The sequence below is a fragment of the Bombus huntii genome, chromosome 16 (genome assembly GCF_024542735.1).
Source record: "Bombus huntii isolate Logan2020A chromosome 16, iyBomHunt1.1, whole genome shotgun sequence".
NCBI classification, from domain to species: Eukaryota; Metazoa; Arthropoda; class Insecta; order Hymenoptera; family Apidae; genus Bombus; species Bombus huntii.
Genome location: NC_066253.1, coordinates 2,393,323 through 2,409,051, shown reverse-complemented (window position 1 = coordinate 2,409,051; position 15,729 = coordinate 2,393,323). Strand labels below are relative to the sequence as shown.

At 37.2% G+C, this 15,729-nt stretch overlaps 1 protein-coding gene and 1 long non-coding RNA gene across 2 annotated transcripts; one reads left to right on the top strand and one right to left on the bottom strand.

Annotated features, from left to right (window-relative positions):
* Window positions 1–692: 692 nt before the first annotated feature.
* Window positions 693–15,724, bottom strand: LOC126874444 (facilitated trehalose transporter Tret1-like). The gene is made up of 5 exons (XM_050636512.1): window positions 14,727–15,724; window positions 4,012–4,232; window positions 3,236–3,649; window positions 2,398–2,963; window positions 693–2,129 (listed from the first exon to the last, which is right to left on the bottom strand). The coding sequence occupies exons 1-5, from the start codon at window positions 14,756–14,758 to the stop codon at window positions 1,806–1,808; spliced, it is 1,557 nt and encodes a 518-aa protein (XP_050492469.1). The 5' UTR covers window positions 14,759–15,724; the 3' UTR covers window positions 693–1,805.
* LOC126874453 (uncharacterized) lies at window positions 10,722–14,558 on the top strand. The gene is made up of 3 exons (XR_007692800.1): window positions 10,722–13,871; window positions 13,965–14,230; window positions 14,363–14,558. It is a non-coding gene; the product is annotated as an uncharacterized LOC126874453 (long non-coding RNA).
* Window positions 15,725–15,729: the final 5 nt, after the last annotated feature.

Genomic DNA, 15,729 nt, shown 5'->3' with positions numbered 1-15,729 from the left:
AGTTAAAATATCGACCATTTCGTGGACCCCCGCCCGTCCTCGGACCAATCCCGAGAAAGGCCGCGCCTGCGCCACAGGCAACCCGACTGACATCTCGAAACCGGAGATAGAACCCCGTTTCACGGGGGAGGGACACTTGTTGATTTCCTGGTTCGTCGGCGCTTACGACAATGCGCATGAATCTCACTAATTCTTTTGTAGATGTTTCCTTTATCGATCGTAAGTAACTTACCTACTGTAACTTGCCTATTCCATTTCTGCGAACTCTTTCTATCGGTTCCTGTAATACGGACAACGAATTGCTCGTCGACAGGCGCTGTGAGATAATTTCAGAAATTTGCAAGAGTGTGCCAGTATTATTGCAGAGAAATTAGCAACATAGCAACCACGATTGTTTGGTTGATAGAAATTTGACTTACTTCTCTCGTTGATTATTCGTGTAAATTCTGATGAATGTTATTTTCTTCGTTATTTGCAAAATCGTTTTGAACATGTCTCACAAATCCTGGAACTCGGGTAGCAGTCAGGCGAAAGAGAAAATCGTGTTGGAGCCGGAAGTAAGCTGCGAAGATCAAGTAGTAAAACGATCACATTCCGGACGTGAGCTGGACGAAGCGAAGCTCAGGCAAATCTCAACGTAAAATTCATTTGTGTTGTTCGACGAAAACATAAAAAAAAAAAAATGGAAAATGTTTGAAAAATTTTTATTCGTAGCTTGAGGAAATGCCGAAGCGTGGATGGGACTTCGAAAAGACCAAAAATTAGCCATGTTCGCAGACTAAAGACTCAGAATTTAAAAGTCCCACAGATCTCCGAGAAAATTGTTAATATCGTCAACATTCTGCAACACGAAAATTTTCTGGATGTGGTCGATCGGTTCTTCAAACCGAAATCCAACAAACAACCACGTGCCAAAAAGCCACAATCCAAAAAATCCAATGTGAGCAAGAATCTTGACTGCAAAACTAAAGTGCTTGTGTCCACTAATAATAACACTGTGTAATTTGTCAAAAATAAATAATTTTAACCTGCGAACTGGGTCGTCTCTTAATTAAGGTCTTAATGACTAAACTCGTAATGACAATTTTGCAAATAACATTTCTTTTCAACAAATAAAATAAAATGAACTTTCACTTCTCCGATTAATAGATCAATAGATTAAAATTGTGATTTAAAGTGAAAATATTTTTGCAATACGTGCCATTTTATTGCACATCTAGCTTGAAATTAGGCATGAACACAATCTTGTGAAACACATACATCACGATATTAAAAATATTTCTCAACGTTTTATTTACAATAAAACTGTCTTCGATCGATAAAATTCGATAAAATGTGCATCGTCTGGCGTTGCCTCGCTAGCTGTCGCTGCAGCCCTCGTAGAGTGCAGGAACATAAAGCCAACTATAATTCGACTATTCTCTCATTTGTAATTCTATGCATCAAGGCAGTAAGAAATATCAAAGAATTAGATTTTTAAACTGTCCAGTTTCCAGACTGTCCAATTTTTGAAAAATCCGTCGACTAATTCATTGACTTAACCTAGTCAGCTAACAGTGTATATAAAATTTGATTACTTATAACTCGATAAATAAGCTTCAAGTGACGTTTCAACGCGTTAACTTTCTTCAGTGCTTTGATGTCTACAGTCACTCACAATATCGTCCATTCTTTTTGAACACAGTGTCAAATAAACAAGGAACTCGCTATAAAATCTTTACACTTCGAGTCCCTGTTAGCATTGTACCATTCAGGCGTTCAGCTTCAGGGAGACAATACTAATCACCACTTTTGTTTCCACAAAATCAAAGCTTGCTTTCGGTGTCGTCGTAGATTATTGCGGGGTTCGAGGCAGCCCATTTCTCCTTGAAAGCTAGTTCCTCCTTCTTAGGCCTGGTCTTCAAACTTTGGATACCAGCATAGTGTTCCTCGATCTCTTTCAGAGATCTGCCTTCTGTTTCTGGAAGGATGAAGTAAAGGAGTGCCCCGCCAGCGAAGTTAATTAAAGTGTAGAAGAGGAAGGTTCCTGGAAGAGACATCCCGTTGACCATGTACAGGTACACTTTGTTGGCGATGGAATTGAAGATGTAGCCTATGGATCCAGCCATTCCTGTTGCGCTACTTCGTACCTGGGTCAAAATCGGAACATTGTCAGAAGATTAGTTTCTCACAACTTCCTGACTCGTTAGTTAGATAATTTTGTTTGCCTTAGGTTTGCGTTAATAAAATAGACGTACTTTCGTGAGGGAATCCTTAGGTTAAATTAGGACGATGTTCAGGAAACGATGGACAGATTTCCATGCAGGAGATTTTGGTTCGAGTTGTGTTTGGATTACGTTTATGCTAAATTGTGCTCACGATTGACTGAAATTTGCGTTTGAGAGATGGCAAACCTACCTTTACGGGAAAGACTTCACCAGCCAGGACCCATGGAAGCAGCCTGATTCCAGCGTGAGATAGAAAGGCAGCTCCAATCAGCAAAGTCATTGGAATCCAAGAAATACTCTCCGTATTGATCATATCAGCCTGAGTCAAATAGCCATAGACAGCCACCAAACAGAAACACATGCCGGTACCACCGACTGAAAGGAATGTCAGCAACCGCTTGCCGGTGAAATGAATGGCACACACAGAGAGCAGTGTCCCTACCAATTCTGCTAGGCCAAGAAATACAGCAGCCGTGTATTTGTCTAGAGGCGCGTCTAAACTGTCAAAGATCAATACAGCGTACGTCTGAAGAGTACTGGTTCCTCCAAAAGCGCCAATGCAGAAGGCACTACTGACCAAGAGGAAAGGCACGTAGAAGGTTCTCTTGCCGAAAGATTTCCAGATCTTTTCTTTGGATTCTGCTGGCTTCTGTACATCTTGGCAGATGATTCGAAGCTCCGACTGTACGTGGATCGGACTGACCCAACCGCGAAGCCAACAGAGAGCTCGCTCGGCTTCCCTTTGGCGGCCTTTTGCTGAAAAATCGTTTCACGACACTTAAATCGGTGACTAATTTAGGCTGCTAATTCATACACCAGCAACAGCATAGTTGTAATGTAACTTGGCGACTCTGACCCTAACTATAGGCAAGTTATGAACTGAACCGTGGAGACTATGAGTCTAACTTGAACTGAACTACAAAGTTCATGAGATTAAACGCTAGAAACACCAGTCAAAGTCGTCATACTACATATTTTGCGGACCAAACGTAAAATCATTTGCATCGTAAGGAAGAAAGAGGATTTACCAACAAGCCAATAAGGACTCTCAGGCACCAGGCAGAGGGCAACTAAGCAAATAAGTGGATAGATGAGATTGATCATGGTGACAATCCTCCAGTTGCCTAATTTGCCACCCAACATCTGCGTGAAAATGCCCAGGATCACAGCCATGGTGGAAGTGGCGGATAGCATGCCACGTAAATGGGGCTGCGTCACTTCTGCCACATAGGTCATCACAGGTGCTTCTAGGAGACCACCAGTTAGACCAGTCATGGCCAGTGCTATAAACAACATCTCAGCTGTCGTCGCATAGTAAAAGATGATCCATGCTGCTATAAATGGAATGGTGGTCAGCATCATGGTCCTCTTTCGTCCTAGGAACTGCGACACTGGCCCACTAGCGAAGCAACCGATTGGGACCAGGAACAGATTCAGGCTACCTGTATTGGTATAAGGAGAATGTTTCATGAATTCTAGGCTTTTATGACCTTCTACGAGTTTACGTAGTCGATAGACATGAAAAGCTGGCCAGATATAAGACAGAAGTGAAAGGAATTCCACTGTGGAAGCCTAATTACGAGCCAGACGTCTAAATTGATGCTTTTAGTCACACTCTAAAATCAGATTTCCTTTCAAATCAGTTTTAAATCTGGTTTCCCAGTCAGTTGGACTTTGATGCTCTGAGATCAGCCTAGTTTTGACATTTCAAGCTGGATATTAATTCGAGTCCTGCTGATTTTGGTGCACCATATTCAGCTGCCAAGTCGATCTAAGTTTCAAGGCAAACAAACAACATGCTCACTTATCCACGTCAACTCCTCCATAGTGACCGGGATCTCAGCGTTCTTCTTTTGTAGTTCTGGGATTAGGACCGTGGAAAATCCCAATGTTGAACCAAAGGTGAGCATGAGCAGGTTCTTCGCGCTCACGGCACAGAACTGTGGAAATGCCTGGCGTAGCCTCGACGTTGTCAGACCCTCAGAGATGCCATTTAGCTCAGCAGGTGACGTTTTCTCGTCATTGCTAAAACGCAAAACAGAATGACGAAACTAGTAAAAGTGCTTCAATGAAAGTGCATGCCAAAAAACCCAAGGGACCTGGTCTGTCAGCTAAAGAAAAAATAGCGTATTGATATTTGGCACCAAATGTTCTTCAATAAATTTCGTCAAAAATGATCCCACCTAGCATTGTCGAACAAAATTCTGTGTTCTATTTTTGGAACGAAAGATACTTCGATAAATTTTTGCAAGTTATCCAGATTCTATGTGTACATCTAACGATGCAGACAGGTGGATCAACGACAGATGGGGTCCAAATGAGCGTAGTTGGCTCAACACCGAGTCGCAGGTTTAATTCCATTGAACGTGATTTTCTTTCTTCAACGAAACTGGGTTAACAACGATTGCGCAATGGTTATCCAATCACCCAATTAAGTTCCACCCGGTCGGGTTCCATACATTAAATGGGTAATTTAAAACCCGTAATCCAAAACCTGCCCTTGCTGACTCCGACAAATTTTCCAACGCGTCGTAATTACTGGATTGGCAACTAAGTGATTGCGGATTATGTCATTAGCACCTAATGACAAGACCCGCAATCACTTAGTTGCCAACCCAATAGAATCGCAATTGAGAAAGTGTGGTATCTGTCGAATAAAATTATTGCAAAATTCTTGAAATATTCTTCCGAATGTATAAACCTTGACGAAATTGTAGCCGGAAAAATTATGCTACAGAAAGATGGTACAATTTCAAAAATTGATAAAATATGATAAAATTGAATAAAGTAAAAAATTGAAAAATATGATAAAAAATTGTACAATTTCGTATGAGAAATTATTATCTGAAAATTCTACAATTTTTAATAATAATAATATACTGTTTTACTTGTATTTGTATTAATAGATTATTTTACTATTTTCATAGGCTTTTTCTTATTTTTCTAAAAATACAATTTCCAGATTTGTCTGTAATTTACAGTAACGTTTTTGCTAAAAAGGGAAAAATTCACGTTGCAAGAAGATTCACGCTCGTCGTTCACCTGTGCCTAGCATCATCAGTGGCTGGCTTTTTCGTCATTGACATAGTTCTCTTTTTGCGTGAAGGGAACCGGAGGCTCTCGACTATTGCGGTTGCATAAGCGATGCTACAAGTGCGTTCTCTCAGTGTTTTGTGAAATTTCAAATGACCGATTTGCCAGGTCAATTAAAGAAATAAATACACCGACTTGCTCACATTTATCATCTTGCTGTAAATGTCGACAATTGTACAATTCTATTTGTTTTGAATTAAAAAATTACAAATGTTACATTTACCGGTGCTGAAACGTAGAAACATCGACCAGATGAAATCTGAACTTAACTTTTATCGTAGAATGTGTCAACATAAACGATACTTGAAAAAAAAATAATCGATCATCTTTGTTATCGAGAATTTGGCAAACAATTTCTGGCACTCTGAATTATCCTCTATCAATCAATAAATTCACTATTTTTTATATTTTTGAAAATTTTGTCACTAATGTGGATAAGTTGAAACATGACATAAAAAAATGACGTAAAATGAGACGAAGATTATTTTATCAGTATAACACGGAGAATACATATTTGGTGAAAATATCTCATATTTTACGTGCGAATAATAAATCTCTATAATAAATATTTTTTATATTCACTGTGATTATAAATAAATTGTTTATTGTACTTTTAATATGAAATGTAATTACCCTCGGCAAATTATGGGATTAAAATTTGGATTGTTTCTAAAATTTAGTAATTAAAAAAAAAAATATATATATATAAAATAGACAAAATTGTTACCAAAATAATCTGATAAATTGATACAAAAAGGAGAGGAAGTATGAGGCAGACCTGTTTCGTCTACTACAAAACTTAGAAAAGGAGATTCACAGCAGACGAAGTGAAAATCATAACTTGCATTAAAACGAGTTCTGTGTTGATTAGATCGCCTGAGGGATCCGGTTATGCAGTCATACAGGTGGCTGCACGTGAAAGGAAAAGTGGCATGTAGAAAAGTATAGTACACTTCCATCGGTATTATTAAATATCGTGACTAGACTGCGAATGCCTGTTATTTTTATATTTCATTTACACGTCAAAAGGAAGCTTTGTTCTAACATCGATATTGTTAACTACTAGTATACCAAGTGTATTAAATATATTAGTAGTTAACAATATCAGTGCTAAAACAAAGCTTCCTTTTGACATGTGAAAGATGTACTTAATATACTACTAATATAATAAGTATATTAAATATATTTATATACTAGTAGTATATTAAGTATATTAGTAGTTAAGCATATTAATTATATTAAATATACTATCAATATTAGTAAGCAATATGACGTATATATATTTAATTGTAATATCATTATTATATTATTATTATCAATTATAATTTAATATTGTGTATCAATTTAATATTATAAGTATACTTAATAAGTATATTAAATATACTTAGTGTACTTAACTACTAGTATACTTAATATACTCAACTACTAGTATAGTTAGTATACTTAACTATTAATATACTTAACATACTTATCTACTAATATAGTAACGCTAACATTGTTAACTACTAACGCACTAATGTTAATACTTCTGATCGTAATCATCAGAGTTCAATTTTGTTCATTCTGACGCAATTCCAGTTCGATGACTCGAGTAAGCAAGTGTTCGCACACTTTTCAGCAACAGCGCATTGAAGGTTCGTTGGGCCAGATTTGACCCGAGCGCCGAGCACAGCGCACGAATGGAATCGAAGGAGGCGTCTGTAGCGTATCAAAAGATTAGCGAAAATAACTCGTTACGAGCTTATTATGTTCTTACGCCTATGCGATATATATTTCTGGCGCGATAAGCATAATTCCATGATAATATTTACGATCCTTATTATCCTTGTCCTACACGCTCATTTTATTCTAATCGCGTTTTATATCGTTTTATCAATGCGATCTCGGGTCTACGATGAGATGAATTAGGAATTGCTGCGTCATTTCGATTCACATCGTCGAGTGAAATTGTGAAAATAATGCTCCCTCGATTAGTTACAACGTGATTACACGATGTTTCCATGTATCTTTTACGATAGCTACGCGACGATGTTTAATTAGCTGGATGATTGTTTAGGATATCTTGGTTTCCTCTCTTCAAAGAAACGCTGTTGTGTTTGGATTGTTCTTTGTGGAAATGCTCGGTCAACGCAACATTGGCTCTTAAGAACGACGTTTTAACAAGCAGCGTGTAAACTGATGCTTTCACATCGTCATAAAGCTTATCGACATTCCTATGGCATTCGAGGAGCACGCGTTTCTCTTATCATGGATTAAGAACACAATTTCTGATATAGCTAAAGTAATAATAATCTTGGTTAAGATTTCTAAAGATTCGCCCCGCCACCGATTGTAGCACGGTATTATCTACTGAGATTTATTTTATTTGTAGATGCCACGTTAAAATGAAGTTTCATATATTACGTGTATTACGTGTGTACGAACGATTTGAAAACCAGCAATAAATCATATTAAAGACAGCTACTAATAACGTGAGAACGAGACTTTTATAATTATAAACGATAACGCCTTTTAATTTTTTCTTCTTATCTGAATCGCAATTTTATTCTTCGTTCAGGTTATGACTCGTGGTGCGACACTAGCGCCACACGTGCCGATTACTAGTCCGCGATATGTATATTTATCTATACAAATAATTGCTACTGTATCCTTTGAATTACTTATCGCTTTTCCCTTATTTATTGTCTATTTTTCAAACATACCTGCGACTATTGAATCCACTTATAAATATAATAAAAATGACATTTTACAAATTTGCAGTTTACGCGAAAGTTTCGTCTCAGCGTTGAGATATAATCTTGCTGCGGTAATCGAATGTATATGTTTTGTTTGCTTAGATAAATAGAGGATTGTAGTGATATCTTGATCCTGTTCGTACTTCCTAAGAAGCACCTAATCCAGGAATTAGTTTTATCTCGAGAAATATCGATCGATTTAAAAGTAATCGCCTTTATATTTCGCCGTTACCCAACGACGTATCGTAAAACTACAAAAATCCTGATTATTTTCAAAGAACCGTAAGACTGCTGGCTTTTTAGTCCAACTGAACAATCTCTTTCGTAACGAAAAATAATATGAAAGATAATAAACGATAATAAGGAAGCTAATTAAAAAAAGTATAAAAGTAGACGTGCAATATACCGTTATAATATTCAGTCTGCCATATTCTACAGGCATTTTCTTATCTCTTTTACAATTTGCAACTTGTTTTAGAATTGGCATTAAGTATGCTTTGTAGCCATTTATCGCAACAGATTGCTGCGTTCATTATGATTATATTTATGTTGATTGCAATTATGTATATCTACTATACATTTGTAAGCTCCTTACTCCTACGTTTCACTTTGTTTAAACGAAACTTAAATCAAGCAATCTTCGTCATGAAGAATCATCGACCAGAACTGAGATAACAAAGCAATCTGAAATTTGTAAAAAAGTAAATTTTCATTATCCATTTTGACCATTTACAGTTATCGTAATCGGTATTTGTACGTGACGCCATATTGATACGACCTTCATGGTGTCCAGTTACCGTCATAACGCGTCATCGTTGAGGAAAGAGCCTTGAACGCGTCGAGTTTCGTGAAAAATTCATGGACCTTGATTTAAAGAATCTCAGGAGAAAAATGAAGAAAAATCTGACTTAAAAGCGGATTCAACATTTCGATTCGAACTGGTCGATTCTCGAAGTTGTACTTTCAGAAAATTATTTTTCAGTTTAATTGAATTTTGTTAGCTCCCGAGCCGATAATTTTGAGAAACTTTAAAAACTGGTCGATTTGAGAGAAATTTTTTAATCTTGATATTCGACAATAGCAATATTTCTATATTTGAGAATTTGCCAATTTACAGCAAATCTGTGGACCTGACCGATTTTTCACGTTTTCATCTGCATTAAATCTTTTCTTAATTTTGAACAAAAATTCCAAATGGAGGATTTTAAGGATTTTAAAAATTGACCAATTTGAAATTGCCAATTATCAATTTTCTAAAATACGTCTTTCTATTCTTCTACGGAAGTGATTCACGCGTATTAGAGCAGCAGTTATCGTCGCTTATCTTCACTTTATCAGTTCGTTAATCCAACTTTCCACAAAATTCGGCTGCGTACAAGTTCGTTTGATGCCACGCGCGTGCTCCGCGTTTTTCATTCTACCGCGATTTCTTCGAACTATTACGAACGGATTATTCGGCTTAGGGAAAACGACAGGTAAATTTATCTTCCGATTTCCCTTCCCCGTTTCTCCGCCGATGATAATTTTTAATGGCATCGATGAAGTCTCATCTGCATCTTACAGTTTATTTTTACCCCAATCAACGTGCGCACGCGAAGAAGGAAATGATCGCGTAATTGCTCGACCAAGGACGCGCCCGAAGAAGTTCCAGTCACTTTTTCTCGCTTTTTATGAAACGATATTTCGCTTTAAGATTCATGCACGTTTAAATAATTTCCAGTCTAAAATAATGCATCTAAGTCCTCAGACGTACGAACGAAATTTTGTCGTTTGATAACATTGCATAAATCGTATTTCAGGTCTACGAGTATTAAAAAAATCGCAGGTACAATGTCCAGGTAGAAATAAAGTTACACTCGTTGTTTGTAGAATAACTATATATGAGAGATCACACGTGTATGCAAATTTTTCACAAATTTCATCTTTTAGTTGATCGTTTGTCCAACACAGAGGAAAGGACATTATTCTATTTGCATTCTGTTAGCAATGCTCCACGGTTTACCTCATAATCACAGAAAGATACCCACATAATCGTGCTACAATGTTCATTGAGGAAGGGAATCTAACCTAACCTCAACCTAACCCCAATCTAACCCTAACCTATTCGTATAGTTTGCTTAGCGATGCATATTCTAATAGCCTGCAGATGAAGGATGCTTTTATGCAATTTTGTACGACTCAAAGCATTAATCATGCATCGATAATCAATTAAACGACACGCCAAATGACGATAGTCTTTATACGATTTCAAATTCTAGAGAAGTACGTGCCATTTGGATTGCCATTTTGCTGACTAGTCACTCGTGGCCTCAACTCGGACTTCTCAAAAATATCGCTCGAGTCCTTCTAATCCTTCGATGTCAGCAGGATCCTTTTGATCCTCTTAATCCATCGAATCTTTCCCAAGTCTGCCTCGAACAAAGAGAACAGAAACCAATGAAACTATTGGGTTGGCAACTAAGTGATTGCGGGTTTTGTCATTACAACTTAATGACAATATCCGCAATCACTTAGTTGCCAACCCAATAATAAGCCAATTGGCCGGTTGCGTCTCATTTAAAAAAATGCTTTCCCATGAAAGACAGCAATCGTCACCTGTCATTTTTGATTCCACGTCCGAACAACGGTCGGTTGCGTCAAAGACGAGTAAAACAGATGTTAAGCGAACATTTCGCAACGACGAGAAGCTCATTTGCTACGGATGGTCGTACAACGTTTCGATCATTGTCGCGAGATTTTCCTGTTTGGTGCGAAACGTAGGACAAACAGCAGCACGCGCGCTGTTAGGAAACGCTGCGGCAGTTAGCTCGTTCAATAGTTTCCAGGAATGTTAATTCTCTTCAAGCGGGGAAACACCGCTCGATCTTTCTGTTGGCTTTGAAAATTAAGCGTTCGTCGCGTCATATCTGAGCCAGTAGCACGTTGCAACGTTAGAAAATATTTCACGTTGCGGCAACGTACGAGAAAAGCTTCGTCAGTACGCGCGACTCTTTGCCCCGATCCTTCACAAAGTGCGTTTCGTTGTCGAAACCAGAACAACGTCGAAGTATTGCAATTTTTAATGGAATTAACATTTTATCATTTACTGATTAATAATAGGCTGTTGGCGGAATAAAAAAATTATCGAAATACAAAAATAGCTTTAATTTTGAAAGTTCGAAATTAGGTGGGACACAGGTTAGTTAGGTTGGCAACTAAGTGATTGCGGATTTTGTCATTAGGTGGCATTGACAGAATCCGCAATCACTTAGTTGCCAACTTTTCTCGTTGCTTTTGTGTCTTGCGTTTCCTGGCTACACCGATGCGAGTCCCGTATGTCGTGACACACCTTGTATATAGCACAGAGAAGATTCACTGAGATCAACGAAGAGACCATCGTGGTTCTAGCAACAGTATCCCAGGCTAATTAGCCTTTTGACGGATTGGCTATCTCATTTGAACGATGTGAGCTCAATAATAATCCTGATCGATCACCGATAAAGCGTTAAACGAATATGAATGAACTTATGTTTCGTACGATACGCACCAGTTGATGCCAGAAGAAGATAACAAGTAATTGTTCTGGTCTTAACCTGCGATTAATTGGGCTAAATTATCTAAGAAGCTAGCAAGCTTTAATCATCTGAAATTCAGTAGATTTAGTTGGAAGATTTTCATTTAGAAGGGAAAAGTAGCTTTATTTCTTATTTCCTGTATTTTCTATCTTCTTCTTCTTTTACAATATTTTTCAATCGCTTATTTCATGATATAACTGCTAATGCTTGTTTTCTACTATAATTGACGATGCATGTTCTCTGTAAAATAATTACAAACCTGATACGAATCTACAACTTGCTATTATAATATACAACTTAATGACTATACATTGATTTTTGTACAATTGATAATTATGCAACGTAAGAGTCGTTCTGCGGGTTGATATTTTTTTTGCAAAATAAAAATCACACGATCACGACTGTGTGTTTAATTAATTTTTCCTCGCCATGAAGGGTTGACCAAATATCCAATTGAATGGCACGGACATAACAGAAACAAAGCAATTTAAATACCTAGGACTCCACTTAGACGCACAATTTACATGGAAACAACATACTAAATCAATTATAGAGAAAATACGGATAAAAAGAAGACGGATGTACTGATAATAAAACCAATTTGCACGTAGGGAATACCACTATGGGGGACAGCAGCAATCAGCCACATAAATAAACTAGAGGCGCTACAATCGAAGATACACAAAGGAGGATATACACAAAGACTTAAAAATACCAACAGTCGAAGAAGAAATCGCCAGGTACGCAGAAAAATACAAGGAAAGAACGGCAACACATCCAAACCAGCCGGCTGCCGAAGCGAGTAAAACTCCCATAAAGAGAAGACTAAAAAGAAAACACCTCACTGACCTCACTAAAGAAACAAAATAGTCAAACTCGAAGATGGTATCCCGTTGCCATCCACGTGTTATTTAACAATAAAATTGAAAAAATTTACTAAACGTCCAGCTGGATAAATTGTAAAATACAAATTAAATAATAATAAAAAAAAAAAAAAAGAATAGAGGGTTGTAACTATGAATAGGTTTCTCTTGAGCAACTTGGCTCAATTCACGTATCGACATGATATTCGTGTGTTATTATAAATCGGCCAAAGTATCCACACAGAAGCACTCGTTGATTTACGCGATATCGTAATCCGATACAACAGCGCACTCGAATGGAACGCTTTGTTATTATTAATGTTGGAAGCTTGTTTCATGTTCGATGACTATTTATCGAGTATTGCTCATCTTGATTACACGTAACTGTACGAAAGAATGTATAACAGTCAGAAGCATAAACTAAAGCGTGCTCGATGCGTGATAGAATCCGTTTAAAGTGAAAGTAACTGTTTGTTATGCGATGCAAAGAATTTCTCCAATGTTACACGTATCACATGGCTAACAAGTATCGAATTTTCTTCGTCTTTTTGAAACACTTTTCGCATATTTCGAAATTTCAGTGCGTTTGCAAGTTTTAGCTTGCCAAAGATTGCACGTTTTATAGGTTAAGGTTGGCAACTAAGTGATTGCGGATTTCGTCAATACCACCTAATGACAAGGTATTGACAAAATCCGCAATCACTTAGTTGCCAACCCAATTGCTTTAACTAAAAAGGTCGAATCTTCGAACGCATTTCGACATATTTCTTACAGACTTCTGAAATTTTGTATAACTGAAGATTTTAATAATAAAAGTTTAAGAAATTTGCGATTTAGCACACTCGCACGTCTGACATCTTTTCTACGCGAATTTCTCAATACTCCAACGTTTAGAAATGTGAAAAACCTTCGAAATCTTTTGAATATTTAACTTTCAATTGTTCAGACGTTTGGAAGTTCAAGTATTCGAAGCGGGAAGTTTCGAGATCTTAGAAATTTGACAAAATTAAAACAAAATTAAAAATTCTTTCTCCACAGCATTCAAAGTCCTCGTTCCTGATAATTTGCGATTTCCAAATCTATTGGCAAACTGAAAATACTTTACAGGACACTAAAGTGCAGCATTCACGTGACCAAAGCTATGGAATACTATCGCGTTACGTAACAACCTGCAATAATGTTACCGGTGCTATGAGAAAAAAAGAGCTGGAAGAATTGCCTTTTGTTCCTACAATGAGAATTTTCGTCTGGTTATCCGTGATTTTTTTTTTTTTTTTTTGAAAGAAAAAAAGAGGAACGAATAATTATTCGTAAAAAAAAGCAGCAGTGTTTTTGATAGAAAACAGTAGTTTTTCCATTAAAAAAAAAAAAAAAAAAAAAAACAGCAGTATACAATCAAGATAGGATCATCGAATAAAAGTAAGTGTGTTTATCAAACGTTGAGCGCAGTATAAAATAATAATAATTCAATTTTCTCTCTAATTTGGAATTTTTTTAATATTATTCTCTTAGCAAGTTGCTAGCTTTTTGCTTTCACAACGACAGCGAAGAATAAGATAAAAAACATGCTAAAATGATATGAATTGCTTGTTGAAACTCGCACTTCCTAGCGAGAGGAATATTATTAACATATAGCAATAATATATCGATATTAACAATATCGAAAAGCCCAGCATTAAATTCAAACAAATATCAGAGAACGAAAGAAGCGATTGTTAAATGAAAATCCTCATAGAAATTGTCCAATTTGGAACTTTAGAAAAAGATATTTAACAACGGTATTATTTAAATAGTGATATTATATAATAAACGTTACATAATATCGTGAATAGCATTGAAATTATTATTAAATATTTTGAAGAAAATATCGGTAAACTGAAATTCTTATCGGAAAAATTTATTCGTTTCAGGACCTGTAAGCAGCGAATTGGAAGAACATTTGTCGAATAATATCATCAGGAAATTCAGCATTTTTCTTTAAAAATTAAATACAAGGCGTCTGAATTATTCGTCCTTCGAATGGCAAGGCGTTTTTCTGATAAAGTTATCAGCCAATGTATAATATATTGGATTATGAATATAAGAGCGGTCGATAGTTTGTTTGAATTTTACTTACGTATTTACAAGATACCGTATAAATAACCGTTAAGAATTATCTAAGCGAGGAAGGCAATTATTTCTAAAGATTAACGAGTTCGTTAGATAAATTTATTCTCCTCATTGCGAATCGCACAGACGTTCAATGTTAGTAGAAAACTTGAAGAATTTACAGACCTGGTGGTATCGTTGTTTCCTGGCTGCGCCATTCTAAATCGATAGTGTACACCGTAAATTACTGTTCTTGAGCTGTTTTCAAAATTCTTTCACAAGCGCATTCTTTGTTTCGCGCGTTCTGCACCAGCTACTATGCCGCCAAGCTTCTTCTTTCTGCTTGCAAATAACGTTCGAAGAATTCGGGTAATCTTATGAGATCCTGTCAGGATTTTCTTCCTCTCAGATCTTGTCAAGATTGTCCTCACAAAAAATAATTCAACTTGCTCTTCCTCTGGGGGGGAAAAAAAATCGAAGACGATTTCACGAGTGACCAGCTTCGATAAAAAGAATTTATGTTTCACTCGTCTTCTTAATCCTCGCCGATTCACATTCTTCTCATGCCTTCGTCTTTCACATCTTTTACAATCGCGAGAATCGTGCTGTCGTGTAAAATAAGACGTTAGAAAATCTTGCAAGAGCTTCTGTTTGCTATTTTGTTTTGCTATTCTTCTTATTCCAACATCGCGCGGATCTCTTCTAATCGCAAAGAGTCCAAGAGTTCTACTTTCGTTGACAGACGACAGAGAGATATTTGAAAAGTTGCTTTCCTCCGATATTTTCTGTAACGATGATTTTTACTGTGTCAGCTGGTTGGCTTTGATCAGAACCGTAGAATTTACGAGTACGAGCCGAATATCCCAGGTACTTTCACTTCTCTCCTTCACCTTGTGACTTCCCTTGCTCGGAAATCCTAGCGTTGCAACTGAAATCCGCGTCTATGCGCCAGCCTTGCGTTCAAATGTTTCCCAAAGCCTCGTCGATCGTTCGCTCGCGTGCCTCGCTCGTGACTAAAATTCCGACGTTGACAAGTTGCAGTCGAGAAAAGCCACTGGAGGCAGGTCAAACGACCAGATCGCCTTGCCAAGCGTCGATCGCGTCCAACGTCGAAGAAAACGGCGATAATAAGGTCTTATGGACAGTGCGGAATGCAAACACGAGGCCTGGTTATCTTCTTTCTCGTATT